This window comes from Oculina patagonica, chromosome 14, assembly GCF_052425735.1.
Source record: "Oculina patagonica isolate OP01 chromosome 14, crgOcupat, whole genome shotgun sequence".
NCBI classification, from domain to species: domain Eukaryota; kingdom Metazoa; phylum Cnidaria; class Anthozoa; order Scleractinia; family Oculinidae; genus Oculina; species Oculina patagonica.
In genome coordinates, this window is record NC_135771.1 from 8890724 (window position 1) to 8917404 (window position 26681).

A 26681-nucleotide genomic window follows, 5' to 3' on the forward strand; every position below is an offset into this window, starting at 1 on the left:
TTCCCATTCAACACTATCAAAGGCCTTCTGAAAATCGATAAAAACCATTAAACCGGGAATATTTTCCTTTGCAGTGAAATCCATAATATCGTAGATAGATCGTATTGTTTCGCCTATAAAACGATCTTTTACATATCCAGTCTGATTTTGATGAATTATATCAGGAAGAACATTTTTTATCCTCCATGCAATTGCTTTTACAAGAGAGATAGGGCGCCAATTCTCTAGAAGCGAACGATCTTTCCCTTTTTTTTTCAATAAGAGTGATGACAGCTTGTTTTTGAGAGTTAGACATCTCACCTTTTTCAAAACATTCATTGACACATCTAATAAAGCTATCCTTAAGTACCGCCCAGAAGGTTTTATAGAATTCGATGGGGATACCATCATTCCCAGGGGTTTTATTAAGATCAAAGCTGTTTAGAAGACGAAAACATTCCTCTGATGAAATGGACCCTTCGCATTGCTTTTCACGCTGTTCTTCAGATAATTTTGGAATAGTTAGATCGTTTAAGAACGCAGAGATTTTTTGTGTAATTTCTGGATCGATGTTTTTACTCTTATAGAGGTCTCGATAAAAGCGTTCCTGCTCCTTTAATATACAAAACGGATCTGTCTTAATTACGCCACTAATAAAAAGTTTTCGTATATGTTTCTTTACGTGATTTCTTTTCTCCAGATTTAGAAAATATTTCGTGCTTTTTTCCCCGTATTCATGCCAGCGGGCACGCGCTCGTATAATAATTCCTTTGGTTTTTTCTTCGTAGAAGGTTTCCAATTTTTCCTGAACAGCCTGATATCGTGATGCGTTTGAGTCACTTGGTGTCGTTTCAAGTTCTTTCTTTGCCTTACTTAATTCTTCTTGAAGAGTTTTTTCCTTCTCATTCCTTTCCTTTGATTTTCTCTTGGAGAAATTTATTGCGTGAGCCCTTATATTGTATTTAATCCAATCCCAGACACTCCGATGGTCTGAAAGTTCCTTTCTTCCCTCTGCAGCCCATACTGGCAGCAGTTCTGTTACACTGTTTACATACGCATCATCCGCTAACAACGAGCAGTTTAATTTCCAATATCCAGGACCCTTAAGCTCATTTTCTAGCTTTCCAATTTCTAGCGAAATTGCGTCATGGTCTGTCCTAATAGCGGGAATTATCTCAGTCGATCTCACCATGTCAAATAAATTGTTAGATATCAGATAATAATCAAGTCGACAAAATATTCTTGGAGATTTTTGACTCCAGGTGAAACTCTTTGTATCTGGGTTTTTGATTCGCCATATGTCAACCAAATCAAGTTGACTTTGTAAGCATTCAATACAGTTAGTAACTGATTTTCTTTGGAGCAGCACGCCCCCTTTTTTGTCAAGTTCAGGATTTAATGGACAGTCGAAATCGCCTCCTATGATGATATTTTCTTCTGATTCTAGGTTTTCTTTTTGTAAGATTGCAAATAGATTTTTGAAGAAGGTTATAAGATCTTTATCTTTGTTTGGAGCGTATATGTTAATTAACACATACGTTCTATCTTTGATGACAGCTTTTACAATGATATATATAGCGCCCCATAGGGTCAAGAATCTGCTGATGAATAGAACAATCAAATCCAGCTTTAATCATGATTGCGACTCCACGTGCGTTAGAGCTTCCGTGGGATGTTATGATCTCTGCACCCCATTCATTCTTCCATTGTGTTTCTGTTTTAACTGTGGAGTGTGTTTCTTGCAAAAATATTATGTCTGCTTTGCGTTTTCTGCACCAAGTGAACATTGTTCTTCTTTTTTGAAAATTGCTAATGCCCTTTACATTGAGCGATACTAATTTAAAAACATCCGCCATTTAGCATATCTGATTTGATCTGAAGTTGGAAACTGCAGAAGAAGCCAAAAAAAGAGAGAAAAAAAAACCTATGGTGACGAAAAAACATCTCAAGAGTAAAAGAATAAATTATCTTCGAAATCAAAGCAATATAAAGAAAAACTGTTAAAGAATGTGCGCATTGAAAATAACTGAGATTTGCAGGCGTTGATTGGTGCCTATCAGTAGTAAAATCGAATTTATAATTAATTACCGCGTCGCCGTATACAAGAAAATAATTTATACAAACTACAAATAACGTAAATACACAAAATGTTTCTCTAACGTGCATTTGAGCTCATCAGCCCTCAGTCTGCCTAAACTGTGCTATTCATAATAAGTCCATAGTAATAAGTCCATTCATCTTCCATAAGGAAGATGAACAAGAACCACATCTTTGTTATTATTAATGAAATGGGTTTATAGCATTTGTTCAAAAAGGTTGCAGTATTGCAATATGAGTAAATGACTTGTACTCAGTTGGCATATTTCTTTCATTTTCTTTTTTTATTGGAGATAATCACATAAATGATATATTTTATTCTTACAAACTGGTAATAATTTTCATAAAGAATGTTATGAGGCAATTCTTACCTCGTGGAGTTGGAGATGGAGTTGGGGGATCTGCCAAACAGAAAATTAAAAGTTATGATTTTATATCATTTGAATACTTACCATAAAAGATCTAATGAATGCTTGGGGGGTCTATTAAATTTTGGGGGTTCTAGGGGAGGTGTTAAATATGAGGCATTTATTAGAGAGGGGCCTTTATTTCACTTAAACTGTAACAACGTCAACAAAACAAATAGGATGCGTAGTTTGCTAGCTGGCATAGTAATTAGATACAAGACACAGTAAAAGAGTAGGAGACTAATCTAATCTGTTCTTAATGCAAAACCTAGAGATGTCCTTGATAGTTCGATATCAATGTTTTCATGAATGTTGACCTCTTTGATGTCTGAGCCAAGTAAAAAACTAACTATATTGTGTATTTTTACTCTATGGAGCATCTCCTTGGTTTTTGAGGTGATTCTTAGAGAGGGGCGTCTATTAAACATGGGGCGTTTATTAGAGGGGGGCAACTAATACAAACAACAAACAGGGGCGTCTATTAGATACGAGGGGTTTATTTGAGAGTGGGCGTTTATAAGATCATTTACAGTATATTCCTAAATTAACAATGCTATACGAAAAGATAAGATTTTCTATTGATTAGAAGAGATACTGTAAAATGCTGGTTATGACCCAATATGTCACTAACAAGCTCCCCTCCCCCCAACCCCTAGTAATTAATAAAGGCCCATCTCTTTCTCATCTAAAAATATTTCTTTTGGCAAAAAAAAGCCTGCTGTCAAGCCAAGTGGCTCATCAGGCCAGAGCTTATCCCGGTTTCTGTAGCATTAAGCGGCCAGGGGTATTTCTACTCCGCCCTGGATAGAATGCTAGTCCATCGCAGGGTTACCCCCCAGCAGTAAATTAAACTTGCTTGTACCCATTTATACACCTTGGTGAAGAGAGGCACTATGAGAGTAAAGTATCTTGCCTAAGAACATAACACAGTGCCCAGGTCAGGTCTCGAGTTCACCCAGACCCCTCAATGAGAAGGTCGGCGCACTAAGCATTAGGCCACCGCGCCATTTTTTTGGCAAAGCATTTTGGAAAACCTCTCTTGATTAGAACCTCAAATTACATCATGATAAAGGTATATTATTTTTACCTGGACACCATCCCCACTGCTTTTCCTCATCATAGTTATAAGTCACTGCACACCACTTTCTGTTGGTAAATAATCCTGGCACACAAGAGGTTCGCTCTTCTCCAAAATACAGAAATGGAAACTTGCAGCACTGGCCAGGTGATGGTCCATCAACTGTCTTTACACTGCACTCTGATAGTTAAATATAAAAAATGTTTGTATTTGCTTAAATCAACTTTAATAAAGAAACTAAACCGCACCATATGGTCCACACAGCAAAACCTGTGATTAATGCTTCCAGGGGGGGGAGGGGGGGGGTACTCAAAAAGTTTTATATGGGAAGGCTCCACCCCAAACTCTACCCCCTTCCCTTTTAATTTATATACCATTTTGACAGAAATTGTACCCCTTTCGTATACTTTCTACTGAAAAAGGTACCCCTTTCATATATCTAAAAGACAAAATTGGCAAAGATCCCAAACACAACGTTTTCTTGTCATTTACATGTAGCGCTTCATAAATTCAAATAATACGTACAGCCATAAATTTCATCTGTTTGAAATCTTTTAAATTAATTAAGTGTCCTTTTGAAAACCTAAATGACAGATTCTCATACCCTTTCGTATACCTAAACTTGTGAAATCCCTACCCTTTAGTATACCTGAAGCCTGAAAAAGGTACCCCTTTCGGGCAGAGCCTCCCAGTATGGGACATTATAGGAAGTAACACCCCTCCCCCCCTTCCCGGGTAATGCTTATATGTAAAATCTAAACACCCCTCATTGGAACCTTTGATTAACTTTACATAAACATAAGGAGCAGTTTTAGAATTATTACTGGGCCACTTTAATATTTACATACACCTAATTGCAATAACGCTGTCATAGAAAAAAGCAAAAAGAAAAGAAGGAAAATAGGAATTAATTAGGCATTACAACAATATTTGAAATTTGCCTCAAAATACACGTAAAACAATTTATCTTCTAACATGATTAAGATGTTTACAGATATGAACTCATGAGTTTCGTGTAAATGCATTTAGCAAGTAAGTAGTACGATGATTAATTCCTATTTGGCTTTTTTCAGTTTTCCTTTTAATACGACACTGTTATTGCAATTAGATATACCGTAAAGTTCCGTAGATAAGCCGCACCCCCGATTTGAAAGCTCAAATTTCAAAAAAAAAAAAAACAGACAATAAAGTTTGAAGTTCAAGTGAAGTTCTATTGGTAAACAAACAAGGGCAAACAAGCACGGTTTCAAAACACTGACACGGCAGTTGTTGCAATGTTTAATATGAATTATTAGTATTACGAAAGCAAAATTTAACTTGTCATACCTCCCTTTTAGTTTGAGTTCAAAATATCTTGAACTCGGATGCTCTCTTAATACCATTTTTCCAAGATTATTTCTTCAAAACACTCGATGAAATTTTATTTTTACAATAACTGAGCGAATTCTCGCGCGCTGATTGGCTAATTTTTATTGTCAATAAGAGTACAGACGCATGAGACTCGTAGCTGACGCAATCAGCGAAGGTTTTGTCAAACTTTTCAGCACTGATTTAGCGTAGCCTCCTCCGCAGGGCCGTCTCAAATTAAAAAGAATGAAGAAAACGAGAGAAACGCGAAAATACTGTCTTGGGCTTCCTGTGTTAGTTGGGAGAGATTTGTTCTACAGTAGTCAAGCTAATGTATGTCCGGGTCGTTGGTTCAAATCTGGATGGAACCACTTTGTTTTCTTTTTTTTCTTATTATTTCATACGAGTAAAAGTCTCGCTTGCTCTTTTGGGCGAAATGAAAATCCTTTTGAATTATCTCGAGCACATGCGAGCAAACGCCTTGCTTATATATTATTTTTTCTTAAAACTTGCTAACTATTTTAATTGGCAAGAGATCAGTTTATTAATCTTGAGTGTGTGTGAGCACATCTCACTTGCTTAAATTGATGGTTAAGTGTGACTAAAAGTCCAACTTACTTTTATTGTTAACATTGAGTTGTTTGGTTTGAGGGATATTTTTGTTCGTCAATCTTTATCTAAAAACGGATGATCTTGGAGAGTCAATAACAGTAAAATAATGTTTAAATGTTATAACCGACCACAAAAATCACAAAAAAATGATTGTCACTATCTTGTTTGTGCGGTTGCCCCTAGTATAAAAAAATGATAATAATAATAAAATAATATCGTAAAAAATGTTGTGGTTATTCATCGTGGTACCAGTGCGAGTCACCATCCATAAGCTTTACCTCATTCCAAAGCGGGTACCGGTAGTGTCTGGTGTTGTATGTTGGTGTGCTCTGCAACGGCGGAAGTCTGGGTGCGGGCGAGTCGGATGTCCCGGTCGTGTTCTTTGATCCTATCTTGCATAGGTCTTCCAGTCTCTCGGAATGAGGTAAAGTTTCTTGATCGTGACTAGCACTGGTACACACACCTGGTCAAAGAGGCGATTCACATAAGACTTCACCCTAATAATATCAACAGGGACAGTGGAATTGAAATTCCTGAAGCATGGATGCCCTTGATCAAAAAACACAACAACAGGAGAACTGTACGACTGCGGACCGCCGAGGGAACAACAGTACACCAGCATGCGGAAAACTGAGGATTGAAATGCACCAATCACAGCTGTTGAAAACCAACCAATCACAGTGCAGCCGTATGCTTTATAAGCTAACGCACAACCAGTCGACCTTATCGCCTGATGAAGACTAGCAGTATGCAGTCGAAACGTCGCGATCTCCATCACACGTGACTATGTCGTGAGACAAACGAAATAATACTTTATTATTAATAAAATAATAATAACACAATTTATTCAATACTCAAAATGACCTATGTACAATGCTTCACTACTGAAGAATTAAAAACGAAATTTGTACCTTTAAGGTCGCGGGGGATACCAACAGCATGTATAAATTCATGAAGGGAAATTTTGCTTGACCTGCATCTTTTAAAATGCTTATTTCTCAGCTGTTATTGCTGCAATTACACTCAAATTTTACAGACACATAAAGAAATGATGAAAGATTGTGAATGTCATCTTTATTTGGTAGATTGCATTTAACGGCGATGTTATAGCCTCGTTAGTGCCAAATTGGGAAAAACATGATTTTGTGGTAGAGTTTGCGGAACGAGTAAGAGACAGCACACTGTGATCTTGTCAAAAACTAATCAGTCAATACCTCTAGAGTGTCATAACAGAAGCGGATTTTTTAATTTAAAGTTTGCCAGCAAGTTATGGCGGTTTAAGTGCGCAAATTTCAATTTAATGTCTTCTACCTCTTTCTAAAAGCGCTTTTTTTAAAATTCCGCTTCTGTTATGACACACTTCAGTATTCATAGTTTACCTATCTGCAGTGGCAAGTCATGAAGTTCTGTATCAGCGCTGTATTCTCTGCCACAAAATTGTCGGAAAAGTCCAAACTTTGAGGTTTCCGAAGGTGTCCCGACCTAAATACGATCATTTTGCAAAGGAGAGATGTAATTATGGTAATTATATATCACGCTTTTATGGTGAGAACAATGCGTTTTTAAATAGGACACGATCGTTTATGCCGAATATTTTTGTGATTACTCTGAGTTGCAGAAATATTCAAATTTAAATGAAAATAAGCTCAAAGACTTCCTGCAATCTATATGAACGTATATCGCCAAGTGTTGTTTAAATTGGTTAAAATAATTATCAAAGAAACGGGGTTTTTTTACAAATCACGCGCACGCGCCCATATTTTTGTCCAGTCATAAATATCTTGTAAAGTTGTCGATGTCAGTCGTTGTGCTTCGTGCATACGCTTTAAATAAATGCATAATGATGAGCCCAAGGTGTCCCCCGCGACCTTAAAGAAAGTCTCAATATATCTTGAAATATAATCCACGAAAATGTTTCTCTAATATGATTACTTAATCGTTATAACTATTACTATAATAATAATAATAATAATAATAATAATAATAATAATAATAATAATAATAATAATAATGCTAATAAACTTTATTCATGTGTCTTATAACTTTAGCTCCAGAGAGAACTATTAAATTGGGGACACAAATGAAATGAAATGAAAGAAATCCTAAATATTTTCATTAGAACGATTCATCTGATCTACATTTTACAACACTAATTTTTCGGTGGCCTCTGTCCACCTTCTCCAGAGTATAATAACAAGTTTGTTAAAATATTAGCACGCGCTAGCTTAGTATAGGCATATTTGAATACGCCATCCAATGTTTTAACGAACTTATTATACTCTCCAGAAGGTGGACAGAGGCCAACGAAAATTTAGTGTTGTAAAACTTAGATCAGATGAATCGCTACAATAAAATTAAGTCTACCGATCGCCACGTACAAACAAAGTGTAAATTTATATCCTAAATACTATTAGCTTATTCATAAAGTATTACCATGAAAATGGAGCGATATTGTCCTGCATCCTTCTCAAAACTGAACACTCAAATGTATGGCAATCCTGGATCCCAGAAAAATATTAAAATTCCCGACAAAATTTTCATTTTTTCTAAACCAGAACAAAGCAGGTCAAAACAGCACACTTCGTTCACCATTTTAGATTTCGGACGAGTAAAACTGGTGACGAAAAAGGGTCGTCACGCCGACCAGTCAAGCCGAGTCACGCAAAGGCCGAGAAGGAGTCGAGAAAACCTTGCTAGGTTGTTTGTTTCCTACATACTCACCATTACTGTCAAACTGATCAAGAGGTACAGCGCCGTCAATCAAGTTCTGTAAAAACCAATATAAAAAAAGAATCTGATTATTTAATACATTATTTTATTATATGGCCGTGTCCCGCCAAGGACTGGGGACTACCGAATTCGCGAATTATTTGATTACTCCCGGAAACTAGTGACCCATCCGACAGTAGCTTATATTTCTCTGTTCTAGTGTAATTTTTTTCTCATAAGTTTTTTGCTTTTCACCTCTTCTTTCATTAAGTTTTGTTCCAAATATTTTTAATTGTAATTTATTGTCACTGAAAAACCCCGTAAGGGGAGTGTCAAATTTAAGTATTGTATTGTATTGTACCCCCCATGTGATACTCGTTTCAACTTCCCGAAAGCAGCGAATTTTAAAAAGCCGCTAAATCAAAACGTAACGAGAGTTGTTACTTTAGGACTTAGCTTAATGAGGCTCCCCAGGGGTTATAGGGAACCAGGGAACATGGACCCCCTCCTCCCCGGTAGACCCTCCTTTATGGTGCATAGCTTGCCTTTGCTCAAAAGAAATGCTCGTGCAATTTCTTGCAACGAATTATGATGGTTTATGAAATCAATCTGTTCGTTTAAGTACCTCCTTCCCTTCTATTCCAGATCTGGTCACCCATTCCTTCAGGTGCTTGGATCTTGCTTGCTGAGTTATGCACAGGCAAATTAGCACAAAAGAATATGGTTGGATCATCTTTTGCTTCATTTGTCGATTTGTCACGGTCTGAAATGAAACTGGAAAAATCTTGTTACAGGAAATTTGCGCAACAAAAATTTTCCTTTTTTTCGCGATTTTTTAGATGATTTTTTTTTCGTAAAGCGCGTCAAACTTTTTTGTTCGAAGCATACGTATCGATCGATCATGTAAAGTATCTTAGAAAAACGAGGAAAGCCGAAGCAGCAGCAACGTGACTAAAAAATTCTTCATTTCTTCTTTATTCTTAGCGTATATTGTTACATTAAAGACTATAAAGGCTTACCTCGTGCGCGCAATTAAGGTGGCTCTACTACTAGCGACAAGCCGTGTTGTTTTCCACTAAAAAAAATTAACGCACTTGCAAAAATATTTAACGGAGCTTTGAACTTCCCTAACAACTACAATGTGATATTTCTGAGATAAAAAGCAGCCTTACAAAGAAGGTTAACGACCGGATGTGATTAGCGCTGAAATGCTGTTTCCTTTACCCCGGGCCGGGCAAAACTTGTTTACAAGGTTTATTTGCTGTTAAAAGTTTTTAAACTATAACATTGACGTTTTTGCACTTTTCTTTGATTTATCTGCTATTAAATTGCATTAAATTCAATTGGAAAAATGAGGAACAATTTGAAGCAAAGAAATTTCTTGAACTTCCTTTAAAACTGTAATGTGATGTTTCCTGGTTACCAGGCAGTCTTGTAAAAAATGTTAAGGACCGGATAGCTAAAAGCAAACTCTATAAACAAAACAACGGTCGAATTTTCCCTTCGGCCGTGAACCGTAACTTTCACCGCACATTTGTCATTTATGTAGATAATTTTTGAAAGTTTTGCCTCCGGCTCTGTTAAGCATGCATCGGATCATGCAACTAAACATTTGGTTGCGCAAGCAAATTACAAGCGCCAAATCTAACAAAAATATCATTATATATCGCTTAAAATGTATTGGAGTAATACTGCTCAGTTTGTAACACAAAGCTCCTAAAAGGTATTGAAATTTTCCGTCATTTCAATGACTAAGTATGCTTTCATTTCTCGTAGATCACCCTTCGCGCTCTCCCCGATCACACCCTTGTTTATCAAAACCTATGTTTCCTAATTCATCAACTTTGAAAGTGGCAAAAAACAGAAAGCTAAATAAATCAACTTTTTTTTGGCATGGGCAAATGTCATCATGCACTAACCAACCTTGATTTAATCTCGACAATCTCCCGAAGTTTATTGGCCTTCTGAGATAGCTATGGATCTCGTCCCTCCAATGACTCTCGAAGGTGTGGATGTTCTGCTAACAAACTCTGTGTTTATTGGTTCAGGCGCGTAGCTGAGGTTTTAGGAAGGGTGTTCGTATTGACAGGAATATTTATTAGGGGGTTATTAAATACGAGCGCCGAAGGCGCGAGCCTCTAGGGGGGTCTGGGGGCATGTCCCCCAGAATATTTTGAAATCTAGAGGCACGGAAATGCTATTTTCAGCATTGTGCACGTCAATATTTCAAACTCGATGGAGTGTAAAATAACACTTATTTTTAGTCATAACAACAATATTTCCGGCGTTTTTTTTCAACTTGATACATTCATACATACATACCGGCTTAGTACACTAAACGTTTTACGAAAGCTTGACTTGTGGTACAAAGGCATTTCAGGGTAAAAGCTTAAGCCCCCCAGACCCTGGCTCCACCGTCAATGTACTAAACGCAGCGTCAAAGCGTCAATTAGCCTGCGTAGCAGGCGTCGAAAGGGGAGGGAGGGAAGAGAGAGAGAAAGGGGGAAAAACGGAGGGGGAGATTTACCTTTTTACGCCTGCCACGCAGGCTAAGCGTCAATATGCACTAAATATACGTATCACCTGGGTCCCCCGAAATTGTATTCCCCGCCTTTCGTCTATTGATACTCCATTTAACAAATCCCGAACGCCTGTTAATTAAGGAAATATTTTCCAACGGTGGGATTATTTTGACTACATATAATACTAGGTCACTAGGATATATTCAAACTTGACAATTGCATCATCCTCGGGTGGAGGCCATGAGAGCCAGTGAGGAGAGCCCATTCTCCTGACAATTTAATACTTTCCCGATACTTTTTGCGTTTTCTTGCAGGGTAATTTAAAAGCTGCAACACTCAAAGTTTGTTTTCCATTCCCCCACTATTTGCTAAAAGCTGAAAATCACCAGCTTGTGTTTTCAGTCCTCCATTATTGACCTCCAAAGGGGGTTCGTTCGAACCCCTCGAACCCCCCTTCCTACGCGCCTGTGGTTTATAGCTACAAATGTGACAGATCGATCACCGAAGGAGGAGTAGCTTAATGCGTCAGCAAAACTCTTCAACCAAAAACATTCACGAGAGTGATTTGCATTCAGAGAAGTTTGAATCATGTTCTTTCGTTGCTGTGCGCAGCCAGCTTGTTTAACGAAGAATTATATTCACTCCCACTACCGAATATACAAGTTTATTTCTTGTTAATTTTCACAACGGAAGTTTTCAAACATTTATATCTGAGCGCAAAATAAAACGGACGTGATAGCAAATGCAAAATGTTTATGTTAATTGTAAGGCTCTTTCAACTGCTTTTATTAATGGTTGTTTTTCTTTTGTAGTCTGTCTATGGGTGAGCAGTTTAGAAGATGGAACATTACCTTTACCGACCACTTCGACACCACCGATGTCAGGTGTCAAACCTCAACTTATTTGTGAATATCTTAGTCCAATTTTTCTTACATTTATCCCAGGCAAAACTTGTTTACAAGGTTTATTAGTTGTCCAACGTTTTAAAACTATAAGATCGACGTTTCAGCACCTTTCTTTGCTGTCAGAACGCTTTATAAATACAGTGGAACCCCGATATAACGATCTTCGATATAACGATATTCCCGATATAATAATGAATATTCTATGTCCCGGCAAAAGTTATAGTAATATGTATGGGACGGAACCCCGATATAACGATCTTCGATGTAACGATGAGAATTTAGCGGACCGAACGTAAAATCCTCCCGATATAAAGATATTATCAGTACACCGTCACATTTTATTTGCAAAACATCGAATTTAATGCAATAACATTACGGTAATCGAGTCATCTCTGACGTTTCTAAAAAAAGCTTTGTACGATGCTATACGGAAATGATAGTGTGTTCTAAGCTTTCTTATCAAAATTGTTCTCTAACATGCGGCAAAAAGTACTTGTTAGGTTTACCCCGATATAACGACATTTTCGGTTATTTTATGGCCATATCGTTATATCGGGAGTTTCGATATATCGATACTTCGATATAACGTTATTATTTTACTGCTCCCTTGGCATATCGTTATATCGGGGTTCCACTGTATATCGCGACCTCATAAGAGCCTTGTTTACGTTCCGCTAGCTTGCTGCAGTGATGGTGAACTTTTAAGTTTGAAGTACCTCTCATCTCTAGCCTTGATTTATCTTCTATTAAATTGCATTTAATTCATTCTTGTGTGTGATGTAGAGAAGAGTACATTTCGGAAAGCGTGATAAATTCATATTTTGCTCATGACTATTTTCAATTTCAGTTCGACGATCTCATATCCAACAAACGCGAGTGGAATAATTGTTTTATTAAAAACGCCCAAAGAACTGGATATTGAAGCTCCCCAGCTGTTTTCTTGACGCGTTTCGGCTACCACTGCCTGTTAACCAATCAAAACGCAGGAATCGCAATATACCATTGCTAGTTTTTAATAAAGCACAGTATACAACGGACGAGTTTTCACCAATAAATTCTCACCGATTCACAAAATACTTTTCGTCGCACATACTCTCATAAACCCTCCAGGCCATGAACCATGACTTTCATCGCACACTGGTCATTTATGTAGATTCAAAAGGTTTTGCCTCCCTTTGTTTAGCATCATCACACAACTAAACATTTGGCTGTACAAGCAAATTACAACGCACCAAGTCTAACTAAAATATTAAAATGTAATACTGCTTCGTAAGTAACACAAAGTTCCAAATGGTATTGAAATTTTCCTGTCATTTCAATGACTAAGTATTCATTCAGTCTCGTAGAATAGTAAATCACCCTTCGCACTCTCCCCGATCACACCCTTGCTAAGCAAAACCTATGTTTCCTAATTTATCAACTTTGAAAGTGGCAGAAAACAGAAAGCCAAAACACTCAACTTGTTTCTGGCATGGACAAGTTTCATCATGCACTAACATTGATTCAATCTTGATAATCTCCCGAAGTTTATTGGCCTTCTGAGATAGCCTGGATCTCGTCCCTCCAACGACTCTCGAAGGTGTGGATGATCTGCTAAAGAATGCTGTGTCAGTTATTGGTTTATAGCTGCAAAGTTTACAGATTGATTTCAGGGAGAAGTGGCTTGATGCGTCAGCAAAACTCTCCAACCAGAAACATCCACGAGAGTGATTTGCATTCAGAGAAGTTTGAATATATAATCTTCATTTGTTTCTGTACGCAGAAGCTTGTTCGACGAACAAAAGTTTTGCCTGGGATAATAATTATATTCCCTCCCGCTACAAGTTTATTCTTGTTTTTACGCAAGTTTTCAAACATTTATATCTAAGCGTGAATTGAAACGTACGTGATAGCAAATGCAAATTGTTTTAGTTAATAGCGAGACTCTTTCAACTGCTTTTGTTCATAGGCGTACGAGGCGGGGGGGCGAGGGGGGCTGCAGCCCCCCCAGCGCCGAAATTTTTCGGGCAAAACGCTTGGAATTCGGGCAACAAGCCTTGAGAAAAAATAGAAAATAAGCCGAAAAATCTTAACATTATATTCAAAACGAGTTACATAAAAAAAAGGTATTGGAAATATAACTGTGTGATTCAGAAGTCTAACTGATTTCTCATTCTTTTGTGTTCGTTTCCTCCCGTAAACTGCTATAATCACGTTCGATGTTTCCGGCAAATTATGTGTGACCCCTCAGTTTGATTCAGTTGCAATCATTTTGAAGGAATTGGCGAGGGCGAGCAGAAGTACTTCTCCTTAGCTTGTCTCAGTCAGTAGCTTGGTCGTTTGCGCGCGGTGGATCCCGTTTAAGAACTTGAAACGAAGCTGTTACATATGCGATGATGAAGCTAGTGCTTTTGACCTAAATGCTAAGTCTTAAGAACTAGCTCAAAAATTTCAACGAAATGTTTTAACCCATTTACCCCTGACATGCTTGTACACATCTTTCAAGAGAAAACAATGTAAATTGGTTCCCCAAAAATATGTTAATTTTTGCTGAACTCAGGAATGGATAAATAAAGTGTTTCCCAAGAAAAAGGATACTAACAGTACATTAACATCTTCGAGTAACACCACGAAAGAACTTTCGTTTCCTTCAGTTGAAACAAGCAGGCAAGTTAACAGAGGTTTAAACACAACTATTTCAATGCACGTTTGCTGTCCATTTTATATGCCTCTTTATTCGGCTTTCAATGCATTTTTTTTTCGGGCAATTAGGTCTCCGCCCCCCCGGGTCCGAAGGTGCCCGTACGCCTATGCTTTTGTTAATGGTTGTTTTTCTTTTGTAGTCAAGATGAATACATGCTGTCCATGGGTGAGCAGTTTAGAGGATGGGACATTACTTTTACCGACCACTTCGACACCACTGATGTGTGTTAAAACCTCAAACTTATCCGGTGAATATCTTAGTTCAATTTTTCGTACATATATCCCAGGCAAAACTTTTTTTACAAGGTTTAATTGGTGTCCAAAGTTTTAAAACTATAAGATCGACATTTCAGCACCTTTCTTTGCTGTCAGAACGCTTTAAAAATATATCCGGCATGACTTTACATTAGAGCCTGGTCAATACAAGCGCATGAGCTTGAAACCTCGTGATCACACGCGTCCGGGAGCCATTAGAGGTCGTGCACGTGCCGTATTTGTTCCTTCGCGCGTCACTCGCGCAACGTCTTGAACGATTACGAAGCTGTATAAATAATTATCTCATGACCAGGTCCTTGAGACTTATTTCACAAGATTATTCTTTAAACACTGTGCCTTCGCCTCACTTTACCTCTAGCTTGTGTACAGCCGCCACAGATTACTCAACTAGCTTGCTGCAACGGCCTGCAGCAGCAATTTAGTAGTACTCCAGTCTCTGAACTCTCCCTTTCGCGCGCTATATAGGGGATGAAACCAGGCGCGAGTTTAGCCTCTATGTAGGGCGGGGGTAGGCTGAGTTCAGGGATTGGACCAGCCTTCTGGCACGCCAACCCGTTCCCAGGCCCTTACGTGGATCTCGCGCTCGCCCAAGAGAGGAGGAGAACGCCTAGGGACTAGGCTGGGATTGGACTCAATTCTTGGAGGAACCTTGCAACCCAAGCGCGGGAAAGTCGGCAAATGCATTTCATTGGTCGGAAAGTTACCCCTCATCCACCCAACAAAACCTAAACGATATGCTCAAATAATGACTTGATGTGTTTTCTTTTTTTTTTTCCAGATCTACTTTTCAAAATACGAGAAGAGAAGAATGCGATCCCCGAGCAAGCCGAGCTTAACACAGCGTTGCGGGACATGGAGAAATCAAACGGCATTGATCCCGAGGGTTATCGGGTCTTACTAGGATGAAACAGCCGAGAATACATAACAAACTGCAATTGGCTTCAGCTATAAGTTTACTATGTGTCGACAAAAAGAAGGCATAAATATTAATGCCTTACAAAGTGGTTACATTTTCTTCTTCAGCAAATGTCAAAGCGTTTTATTTAATTATACAGCCTTGTTTAACATTAATTTCTTTGACTCATTTCTCCTGGGTACCCAACAATATATACCCTCAGCTATCTTGGGTAGAACGCACTCCGCTAATCTCTGATTATTACTAGTTATATGTATATAGAAGATGCAATTAAATCTGCGTTACTTTTTATTATATTTTCAAACTGTTACAGGACAAAATGCACTGCAACTAGGGGACTAGCTCAGTCAGACTTCAACTTCTAGGATCAGAGGTCTTCTTTATTCTTCAGCTCTTACTCTCAGCCGTTGCCGGCAGTAACTCATGAACTTACATCAAAAACTGGCGATTAAGTACGCTCGCACTATGTCCATACTGCACTGTGATTGGCTAAAAGCTACATTCTTTTGAAGTTCGCGAGAACTCAGGAATTGCGGTTTCTTTGATAGACGAAAACGTGCTTTGAGTTCAGAGTAAGATTTAAGTGAGATATCACCCAAATTGAATGTTTAACTTTCGCTCAACTGAAAGTATCTTTAAAAGCTATCCCGAAATCGGAATATTTGATACCAAACACTGCAGTTGCTGGACAGAATGCTTCGAAACCAGAATGTACGTGATCCACTTTTGCAGCACAAAAGAATTAAAAGCTATATTATGAAACTTACTAAATATTTCCCGCGTGTATGAGTAAACCTTAATTAAAGTGTTCCATTGTTCGTTTACATCGGAAACGAACGTTTCCGCAGTTCTTTTGAAGTACACGACCAACGCAATTACTCATAAGAAGGTTTACGTCCAACGCAATTAACTAAGATCACATAATTTATCTCAAAATATGTTTGTTAAAAGTAAATTCACTCTAAGCATAGCTAAAAGCACAAACACTCGTACTTGCCAATCTAAAGTAACCGTGATAAACATAAAAACACTTGAGAACATTTTGGACTATTAAAGTAGCCCGAAACATTAACAAAAGGTGTTTAGGACAAACGTAAGTTAATTACTTTGGCCAAACTCCGTTGGCGGTTTGTGAGCGGAAGTTATTGAATTCTTGACCAATGCATGGTATCAAATTATTCCTGGTAGTATAGAAATCGACCGTGGGAAAGTTTGGTAAAAGTTAATTGACTGAGTGAAAGGATTAGAGTGGCAAATTGTTCTTGTTTTGAACACTTCCTATGTGGAGGAAGGTTTGCCTACGCGATAGTTTGTTTTCAGCAAGTATTTTGAATAGCGCATGCCAAAAGCGAAGCCTTATTTTTAAAATGTCACACTTTAAGTTAATAATTAATAAACGTATATTTCAACATTAATAAAAATATGCTTCAACAAAACACTAAAAATTATGGGCAAATAACACTAAACACTACACCCCATTCAGACCCTCATACATGGTTGCCGGCTAGGATATATGAAATTTATCTTCTCCGCGTGTTCAAAACCGATATCTCACTCGCTCGCTACGCTCACTCGTGAGCTATCGATTTGAACACTCGATGATAAATTTCATATCTTCGCGCAACCATGTGTTATCCTCTATATAAACACGCATTAACTGTTGAAATATGCGTAACACGAGACAGGCCAATGGGCCTTTGATTAATATTATTTTTATTTAATTTAATTTATTTATTTAATTTAATTTTTTTTTTTCGCCGTCCGCATCCGCACTTTACAGAGTCCCACATTTATAAATGTTACGATTTGAAATCATGTGAAATGTAAACAAACAGCACGTCGAATTAATTATGTTGCATGTTCAGACTCATTTTCCGATCTGTACAGTTAGCTTTTTAAATAAATCGCTTTCATGTGTAAGCCGGGCGACGCGAGCGGTAAACGTCGCTAAAGGTAGAGGCCTAGAGCGGAGGCACAACGTGAATTGTAAATGGCCAGGCATAACTAATCGATGATCAATGACATCAATTGGTAATCAATGAGTAATCGATGGGTAATCAATTAGGGCTTTCCACAAGTTGCTCGGCAACTTTTTGGCAACTTTTCATATTTCGAGCAACTTTTTCCCCTTCGAGCAACTTTTTTCCTCTCGAGCAACTTGTTGCATTTTGAGCAATTTCCAGACCGAAGATCTCCGAAGATTATCCGAGTATTGTTTAGAGGCCATACGAACGTTTCCGAAGATTTACGAAGTTTGCCGAAGATTTTCGAGAAACATCTGAAGACGTTTCAACTTTCGGCTTTACAAAAACCCCTCTGCAAACATGACGTCATCAATATCTTCACGATTTTTCTCAGTTTAATTAAGAAATCCTTGTTATTTAACAAATTTTCCCCTTAATATGTTACTCCTTTTACTGTAAAATTGCATAAAACTGCTTAGAAATCTTACCCTCAAAGGGAAATTAGCATATATTTGGAGAAATTATCTTGATTAGAAGCAGCGTTTTGGATTTTTTGGAGCAACTTTCGAGCAACTTTTATTATCAGAAGCAACTTTTTTGGATTTTTGGAGCAACTTTTGAGCAACTTTTTGAGAAATTACGAGCAACTTTTTGGGAAATCTCGAGCAACTTGTGGAAAGCCCTATAATCAATTGATTAGTCATTGATTATTGGCGATGATCAATGAGTAATCGATGACTAATCGAAGCCGAAAAATTTTGTGGCCTATCGATTACTCATCGATGACATCGTTTACTCATTGATGTAATTGATTGCCTATTGATGTTATTGATAACTCATCGCGTATATATCGATGACCCATCGATTACTCATCGACTATTACACTGCGCACAAAAGACACATTTCTTGCTTTCTTGTGCCATTTTTTTCGTTTGTGATTTTTTATCTGTGTAAGACGTATTTTTCTTCGTAACAGGCGTTTACGAAATTACGCCTTCATAAAAAGTCAAATAACCTTCTAGCATGTCGAGACGTGAAGTGATTATCACAAAAACAGATGATTCTTAATGATGCAATATTTCTGATATTTCACTTTACCCAACTCTTTATTCACTAACAAAACAACTTAACACGAACTATATAAACTCGTCTGAAAATGAAACTAACAAGTTCGCTGATAAGAATCGACTACGTGGTTATAGATTTTGCTCGGTTGATGCTTGTCAGCAAAGTAAAACTTCTTCGGGGAGACAGCCGGCATAAGCAGTTGTATTACGCACCGGAATGAGACGATATCGATGAGTAATGAATGAAATCAATGACTCGTCAATGCAATCAATGACTAATCGGCGCAAATTAGCATATGAATATGATCAAATGCGCCTACATCAAGTTAATTTAAAACTTAAAAAGAAAGAGAAAAAAAAATTACAAATATAATATGAAGATATATAAAAATACAATTACAATAATTAAAGATAGAAACTTCACGGACAGTTACTCAGAGTTTCACGCACGAAGCGATCATCAGACTGTGCCGTTAGATGCGGTGAAATACAATTTAAACTACGTTCATGGAGGACGGTTGGAACGATCCTGTCTCTGATTGGCCGCGTAGTACTTGTTTTCGTGCCTGCACTTGGTAACAAGCTCAGAGCTTTTGTTCAAGAGGGTAGATCTGTCAGCTGATAGTATGCAGAGCTTCTCCGTCAGACACAAATTGCAGCGTGACGGGTTTCCCCTGTAAGCGCTTGCTCTCGTGACAATGGACCACTTGATCGAAAATTCGGTGTTGTTGTCTTTCAGGTCCCAAATGTACTTTGACAGCACAGTGTCGTGTGAATGCTTGCGATGTTTGAAGGAAAGCTTATGGTTATTGAACCTAGTTTTGAAACTATGTTCAGTCATGCCGATGTAAACCTTCGTTTCGCCGGGTGTTGTAGCGACAGTGGCTTTGTAAACGACATTGTTGACAAGGCATCCACCATCAAGAGGGCAAAGGTCTTTATTTCTGCAGTTGCACGATTTATTGGACTCGACGCGAGTGTCGTCCTTGGCGAGAATTCAGTTGAGAATTCTAGACCTCTGGTAGATTGCTGTTTGTGCCGTTGTTCAGGTCAGTACGAATTCTTGAGAATTCTGTCCGTGAAGTTTCTATCTTTAATTATTGTATTCCGCTCTGCATGTATTTGCATCGAGCACTTCTACGATTGTGTGAAACCTTTTACATTTTTCTTTGTTTAAAAGTACAATTAAAAACTTTCCTAGTATAAAAATCGAAAACTCGAGATTAAAATTAAAACTAAATCTAAAACTAAAATTCGTGGAAGTCATGCTAAAAGAGGCTCTAGCTGTAACACGCAAATGCTTTCTTGAACAAGTATGTCTTAATTGTTCGTTTAAAAAGATCGTAGCTTTTTTTCATACAGTACAATAAAAGGAAACGAAGGAACAAACTAAATAACATGATAAACGTAAAGAGAACTAACGAATTACAAATAAGCCAGGATGTAATAAAAACAAGTTTACAATCATAAGAAAACCGTTATGCAATATGACCGACCTCGAAAACTGCAATTGAAAAAGATTTTTCGGTTACGGAGGGGGTGGACTCCTTAATATGGACTCTGATCGTAAGTATTTGCAGCGCCAAAGGGTATTGTATTTTTTTTTGTTTAAGATACACAGGGTATAACTGAGCCACTAGAAATCAGAATGTCCCGGCTTTAACAAACATTTGTTACCAAAAGAAATATTTTATAGATGTTGACTAATTCCTAGAACACTCCTAAGGCTTGTAGGAAAGCACGCACAAGCCCGAATTTTCTTTGAGCAAATAGACAAAAAGGCGCAGTGCTCAGAGTTGACTATTGCTCATTGAAACCGAGGGCGAGTAAACTCTAAAGGATTGCAGTCCAAAGGCTACAATTCTATGCAAATTTGAGCAGAAAAACAAGAAAAAGTTCAAAGTGGATAATTGACGGAAGTTGAAGTCCCCGGCCGAGTCAACTTTCAAAAGGCGGTAGAAACCGAGAGCAAGCCGTCTAATTTATTTTCCATAACCCATAGACCGATCTATTCAACAAAAGATCAGTGAAAGTGGTTTATTTTTTAATTTTGGTTTGTGATTTCAGCAATTAACTTGCGCGCGCTCCCAGGGCAGTCTGACTGCCCTTGAGTAACCAATCAAATTAATTGCGAGTTGACCTAATAGTCGGTCTTTATCTAGATTATGCTAAGAGCGATTAGAGTACAATCTCAATTCTCAATACAACTTGCCCCCGCAGCTCTATGTTCAACCACATGCCGGCAAGTTTGCCAAAATACTTAATTGGTCTTAATTATGATGGGCGAATCATGTTTTGAAAACATGGTCAACACACTGAAGTGAAAGGACCTGAAAGCTGTAAAACGATATTTCGCTTTAGTTGCTTGTCGATGTAGTCAGTGCAGATAAGTACCTCAGCAGCCTCAGTTAAGATTTAAAAAAGTTATGATAGTGTGCACTGCAAACAGCATGTGTATCTTTTCTCTGGTAGGCCTGGCCAGATTATTAAAAGAACTCGAGATTAATTTACACTTTCTGAACAAGACATTAATTTAAATTGGCGTCTTGTTGAATAACTATTTTTTAAATACAGTACCGAGACTAATTTTTTAAGAACTTTTTTCATGTTTTAAAATCTTTACTATGACATGCTATGAGGTTTGACGGCGTAAATGCAGCAAGCTTTCAGTGCAAACGACGGCTTTCGAATCCAAACAAAACAAGCGAGCTATTTATCAAGCCTTCGCGAGACATGCAAGCAATCATCGCCTTTACGCATCAGACAGATAAAACAAAAATCCTTTAATCCATAAAGCTGTACACAAACTAAATCCCTAGTGTAAATACTTCTTAGCATTCTTTTATACCCTTTGTATTTTCACTAATTAACTGCCACTTCGTTGATTTGGCTTTTACTTTCAACCAATCAAATTGTTCGATTGCCCTTATTTCCCGCTCATTTGCATGAGACATGACGTCACCAAGCTTTCGTCACGTGATTAACAACAAGTAAGTGGGCAATAAATAAACGCTTGACGACAGAAAGTGTGGCTTGAAAAAATACAAGTAGAGTGTATTGGGAAAATTACTGCTTTTAACCGAAGGATGAGCATTTCTTGTCTACACTGAGTGTCTTTTAGGATGTCGGCGCATAGTAGTGGTCTTTTGCCACCGGACGAGGTAAAAAAATGAGCTGAAAATCTGCTAATAGACCGGTGCAAGTATGATTGTGAAATTGAGCATACTTTGTCCTTTTGTTCAGTTGGCAGATTTACACATATTTGTCGTTCCCTTGGATCTGTGGCTCGAAAAATACCGTACAGCCTTTAACAACATTGCTTTGGAGTCAGTTTCCGCGGGATTTGTAAGGTAATTGTGCCGTTTTATCTTAAAATTGAAAAGAAATAACGCGGAATACAAGCGCTCAAACGCGTACAATTTTGATTCTTTCCGCTTCCTTTACATTGTAGTTCCTGAAACGTTTCTCATTCAACGCGTGTTTGTGATCGTTCTAGGGTTCAACCGTATGTTTCTTTGAATTATCTACGAGATCACATCGAGGAGCAATTGGGGCCAGAAGTTGTACCAGAGGACTATGTGTTTCTACGATCCGTTGGAAGATGTATGGCCGTGGTGAGTTTGCAATTAAAAATAAAACCTCAATACCATATCAAACCAAGCTACATGTAGGCTTATTATTATTTTGTGTCCCTTTTACGAGGTCAAAGGATTTAAATTTGCGGCATTCCCCGAAAGAATTACACGAGCTTTACATGTAAGCTTCTGGTTTATTCAACTGTTTCTTTACATGTAAGATCTTGTGTTTTTCCGTGTTAATTCTATTTTATTGGATTTTCGCATATTGCTCTATAATGAACTTGAAAACATCTGCCAACCAAAACGACAATGACTTGAGCTGTAAATTACCTATTAGTTAGTTTTCGCAGATTTTAATTATTTAAGGTTATGGGTTCTCGAATTTTCTAATCTTACCGACTCGGGAGCTCTCAAAAGCCGGGGCAGGTGTTCTGTCAATTTTTTCCAGACAATAATAAAAGATGACATTTCGAGCTTAGTTCAGCTTCTTTCTGTTAGCTTTCTTTTGCGTTGTGTCAGTTTTCAGGATATTCTAGTTTGTTTCTTCCAAACAATGATTGTTTTAGCCGATTGTATCGTGCTTGGCTATCAAAGATATTGGTTTTTCTTGGTAGACATAAAAATTAATTTATTCATTTCCAATTATTCATTGTTGTAATCTATTGAAGTTAATTTTGTGTTTAATATTCGTTATAATTGCCTTTGAGATTGTCAAACAATATTCACCTCTGTGATGAAGACTTTTTTGTTTTTAATTTTATGCAAATGTGTGAAAGTGTGTAAATAAGAAATGATGTGTTAATTTTTGTGCAGTGGTAGATGTAGTGAGAAGTTGAACTTTATCCTGTACAACTAAAATTTCACATTTAGTTGTTCCAGAAAATATCCATACCTTTCCAATGAAGGATGTTTGGTTTGACCCCTGCCCCCCCCCCCCCCCCTTCCCCAGAAATTCCAGTTAGCTTCATTCAACATGTACTTTACAATTTGGCTTTTGAGACCCATCAGAATTTCCAATGACCTGTCAATCGCGTGGGCATGGATGTTTTCTGGAACCACACATCATTAAATTTTATTGTAGAGAAAGTGAATTACCATTTTGAAGTTATCGACATCAGTTTTTTTCTTGGATCCTGTGGCAGACCTAGAGATACTCAAAGGTGTAGTAGGGTGTGTGTGTGTGGGACGGGGTGGGGGTGGGGGTGGGTTGAAGACAAAGCGAGAATTGAATTGGTCCCTTTGTTGCTATTAAAGGGGGTTTGAGAGTGAAGTTTTAAAAACCCTCAATAGGAGATGGTCAGGCTCCCTGGGTCTCTCCCCGAGACCCATGAGTGTGATCAGATATGAAAGATTGGATAGGTAAAAGTATTTCTTAAAAATTATCACTCTTATTAATCACCATTTAATGGTTCTTTTTTCAGACAAAAGAAAATCAAGAGCGCTTGCTCAAGGCAAAGGACTTTTTACCACCTGTAGTAAGACTGTTTACTCTGTTACAAAAAGTTTAATGTACAGTGTACCTACATGTAAATGTAGGATAAGTTACTTGTCTTATATTTACATGCACATTTACAATTATAACTACCTCTTTATTCCTTTGCAGGCCTACAGCCCAGAGATTTTTATCCTTCCTGGAACACATGACTCTGTAGCTAAACCAGTAGAGAATGCTGCAAATACCATCATACAAACACATGGCCTGACAACAGGTGCATAATAAACTAACTCATTTTTGTAAAAAAAAGTTAATAAGAATTGCATTAACAAAGTATTAATAATGTTGTGGTTTAAATTTATCTTTGGTTTAAAATTTTTCAATTCAGTTCGATTTTTATTTTTTGTTGTCTTATATTCATTACCATAATCTGAAACAAAGGGAAGTAAAAATCGAACTGGTTTGAAAATTTTTTTAACCAAAGATAAATGCACCATAATTTATAGAAGGACTGCATAAAAGCTTACATTTTATGGTTTCAATGGTGACACTCTAGCATTTTATTCACAGAGTGAAAGTCAGAACCACCCTGTTCAGCATAACAAACTGTTACCCGATAAAAATACTGAACTGTACAGTTTTAAACAGTGGAATTTTTTTTTTAACCTCTAAAATAGGGAAATGAAAATTGGTTCTAGAAAATTGTCGAGGAGTTAGTGAAATTGGGAGTAATCGTGGGAGTTTAGAAAATAAGGAAACCAGAGAGTTGAATGAGAATTGGGAGTAATCATTTTTTCAGTTCTTGAAGTTAATGGTTTGAAAAATTGAGGGTAAAGAAATAGGAATTCCACTGTACCATTTTTTCTAAATAATATTTTAATTTCTTTTCTACAGCTGGTATGGCTTCTATTCAGCCTCACCAGTTACCACCAGCAGGATATCCAGCAGGATATATGCAGAATCCACAAGCCCTGTCAAACATGCTACCTGGGGGTTATCTACCTCAGCAATCTGGCCACATGGAACAGATGGGTTTCCAAACTAGGGATGAGCGCTTTGTTAATCGCGCTGAGAGGACCAGCAGATCTAACAAGTCTTTATCTGATGATGAAGGTAGCAGTGACTATGAGAGGCCACGGGGTGAGAGAAATGATGAGGTTGCTGGCAGACGTCAGTCATTAGAGGATAGAAGCGGTGGATCTTCTGAGAATGATGGAGGTGATAGACCAACAGCGATGGAGACAACAGAACATAGGAAGAAACAGAAAAAGGGAAGCCAAGATGAACAGGAAGAGGCTTCCAATGCTGTCCCATCAAAGACAAAAAAGCACAGAATGCAAAAGAAGGGAAGCAGTAGTTCATCAGGAAGCAATCAGTCAGAACCCAAGACTGTAAAGTTTATTCAACCAGAGGTTTATCAGAGCTTACCTGTTCCTGGTCAAGGTGGGGCACTGGTGTCCCCTCCTACACCAATTCCCTCTGGGCGTGTCATTTCCTCCCCATTTCCTGCTCAACGGGCTGAACCAGTTAGTGGACCCACTGGGAGGGACGGTGCTTCTGAATTGAATAAGGATGACGCAAGTGGTAAAGCTGATGAAAAAGTTGTGATGACATCAGACAAAAAGAAAAAAGCTGCGGATTCTAAAGGTGGTAAAAAGAAAAGAAGAGATAGGTCGCGGTCTCCTTCTGTTGAGCGAGCACAACACAAAGAACACAGCAGTCAAAAGGAAAACAGTGCAGATATTATTTATGAGGATCAAAATGATTCAGCTGTGTACGGTGAAGTGACAGTGAGTCGAGTTGAATCCCCTCCAAGTTTAAGTGAAGTTGAAGAGAGATCGAAGTTTGTTCAGTTTCCTTCTCCAGCAAAGGGAGCAAGAAGGCCACCAGTACCTGATGAAATGCAATACGGCAATGCTTTTGGAAATGGATCACATGATATGTAAGTTCTTTTAATCTTTATAGATTAAGTCTATAAACATTCATGTGTCTAAATCTTAATGTAGCACCTATAGCTAACTGCCATGTCTATATGTGGTTCCAGTCAAAAGTTTATAGTTGACGCCTACTCGTGTGATGTGTCATCTACACCTGTCGCTCAGGAGATAGCATAATCATCTCGTCTAGAAAGTTGAGGCATTTGTCTTGTGAGAGGCTGTCAAAATATTTTGATTGTCATTTTTTGCTGTTCATAGTCAATATTATTTTTTATTTATTTAACGCTATCTCATATAAGCTTGTTATTCCTGCAATTACATCGTAGAAGTTTGAATTTTCAATCAATGTTCCTAATGTCAGAGAATAATGCCCAAGCAGTGATGTCAATATTCCATACACCTGATCTGTGAAAATTTTTACAAAAATTAACAGTTTATTTTCTGGCAGAAAGTACAGTACATTCTTATGGTAGCAAATTATGCTAGATACAAAATAAAGTGACTTTTGCAGCCTCATTTTTTTCTTTGTAATTTTTTATAACTCAATGTTTGTATGAATAGTGTTCTAAATTTGCTTCTTTCTTTGATTTTTTCAGGGATAATTCTTTTGGAAGAGAAGACAACCTTAATAATCATGTCCTCGAAAACCAAGGATTGGCTGCAGAAGATGACAGCGTCAATGACAGTACTGGGGTTAACGATTTTAGTCTAGATGAGGATAAAAACGCTTTAAGAGACACATCAAAGGGTGTAGAAGGAGAAAGAGACGTTAATGCAGGAGGCAAGAATGCTAATAAAATGGGTGTAAAGGATGCTGCAAAGAAGGAGGGCGCAAAGGGGAATGCTGCTAAAGGAAAGAAAACCGTCAAAAAGCCTGTGAAAAAGCCTGTTGAAACTTTAGACGAGAAATACAAAATACCTCCAATTCCCAAGGTCCCCACCCCACCTCCCATGAAATACCCGCAGAGGGGTAACAAAGACCTCGGTGAGGACACGCCATCAGCTAAGGACAGGAAACGTCGCGAGCTTGAGGAGCTGAAGGCGGAGTTGAGGAAGGCGAAAAATGCCAGGGTGGACACGGAAAAAGAGAGGGAGTCTAAAGTGCGTCGGGCAAAGATGTTACAGAATCAGATACTACAGAAGAAGAATCAATGTAAGTGATATCATATC

General features: G+C 37.9%; 2 protein-coding genes and 1 long non-coding RNA gene across 4 annotated transcripts in view; 2 read left to right on the top strand and 1 right to left on the bottom strand.

The window, feature by feature from the left end:
- Positions 1-10235, bottom strand: part of LOC144639157 (uncharacterized) — a 68690-nt gene extending 58455 nt beyond the window's left edge. Inside the window, exons 1-4 of the mRNA XM_078498412.1 lie at positions 10153-10235; positions 8855-9003; positions 8242-8287; positions 3571-3741 (exon numbers count right to left, since the gene is read on the bottom strand). Of these exons, the coding sequence (XP_078354538.1) occupies positions 3571-3741; positions 8242-8287; positions 8855-8974 (337 nt within the window). The 5' untranslated portion in view covers positions 8975-9003; positions 10153-10235. The remainder of the gene's footprint in view (positions 1-3570; positions 3742-8241; positions 8288-8854; positions 9004-10152) is intronic.
- On the top strand, positions 10200-16879 carry LOC144639208 (uncharacterized). 2 transcript variants are annotated; one of them, XR_013568085.1, is made up of 4 exons: positions 10200-10235; positions 13236-13606; positions 14479-14586; positions 15393-16879. It is a non-coding gene; the product is annotated as an uncharacterized LOC144639208 (long non-coding RNA). The 2 variants fall into 2 exon arrangements; XR_013568084.1 differs by lacking the exon at positions 10200-10235 and having other exon boundaries at positions 13190-13606.
- A 4695-nt stretch (positions 16880-21574) lies between these two features.
- The window catches only part of LOC144639159 (uncharacterized), a 15388-nt gene continuing 10281 nt past the window's right edge, over positions 21575-26681 (top strand). The window contains exons 1-7 of the mRNA XM_078498415.1: positions 21575-21722; positions 21805-21911; positions 22058-22175; positions 23561-23614; positions 23743-23848; positions 24469-25516; positions 26108-26664. Coding sequence (XP_078354541.1) covers positions 21684-21722; positions 21805-21911; positions 22058-22175; positions 23561-23614; positions 23743-23848; positions 24469-25516; positions 26108-26664 — 2029 coding nt within the window. The 5' untranslated portion in view covers positions 21575-21683. The remainder of the gene's footprint in view (positions 21723-21804; positions 21912-22057; positions 22176-23560; positions 23615-23742; positions 23849-24468; positions 25517-26107; positions 26665-26681) is intronic.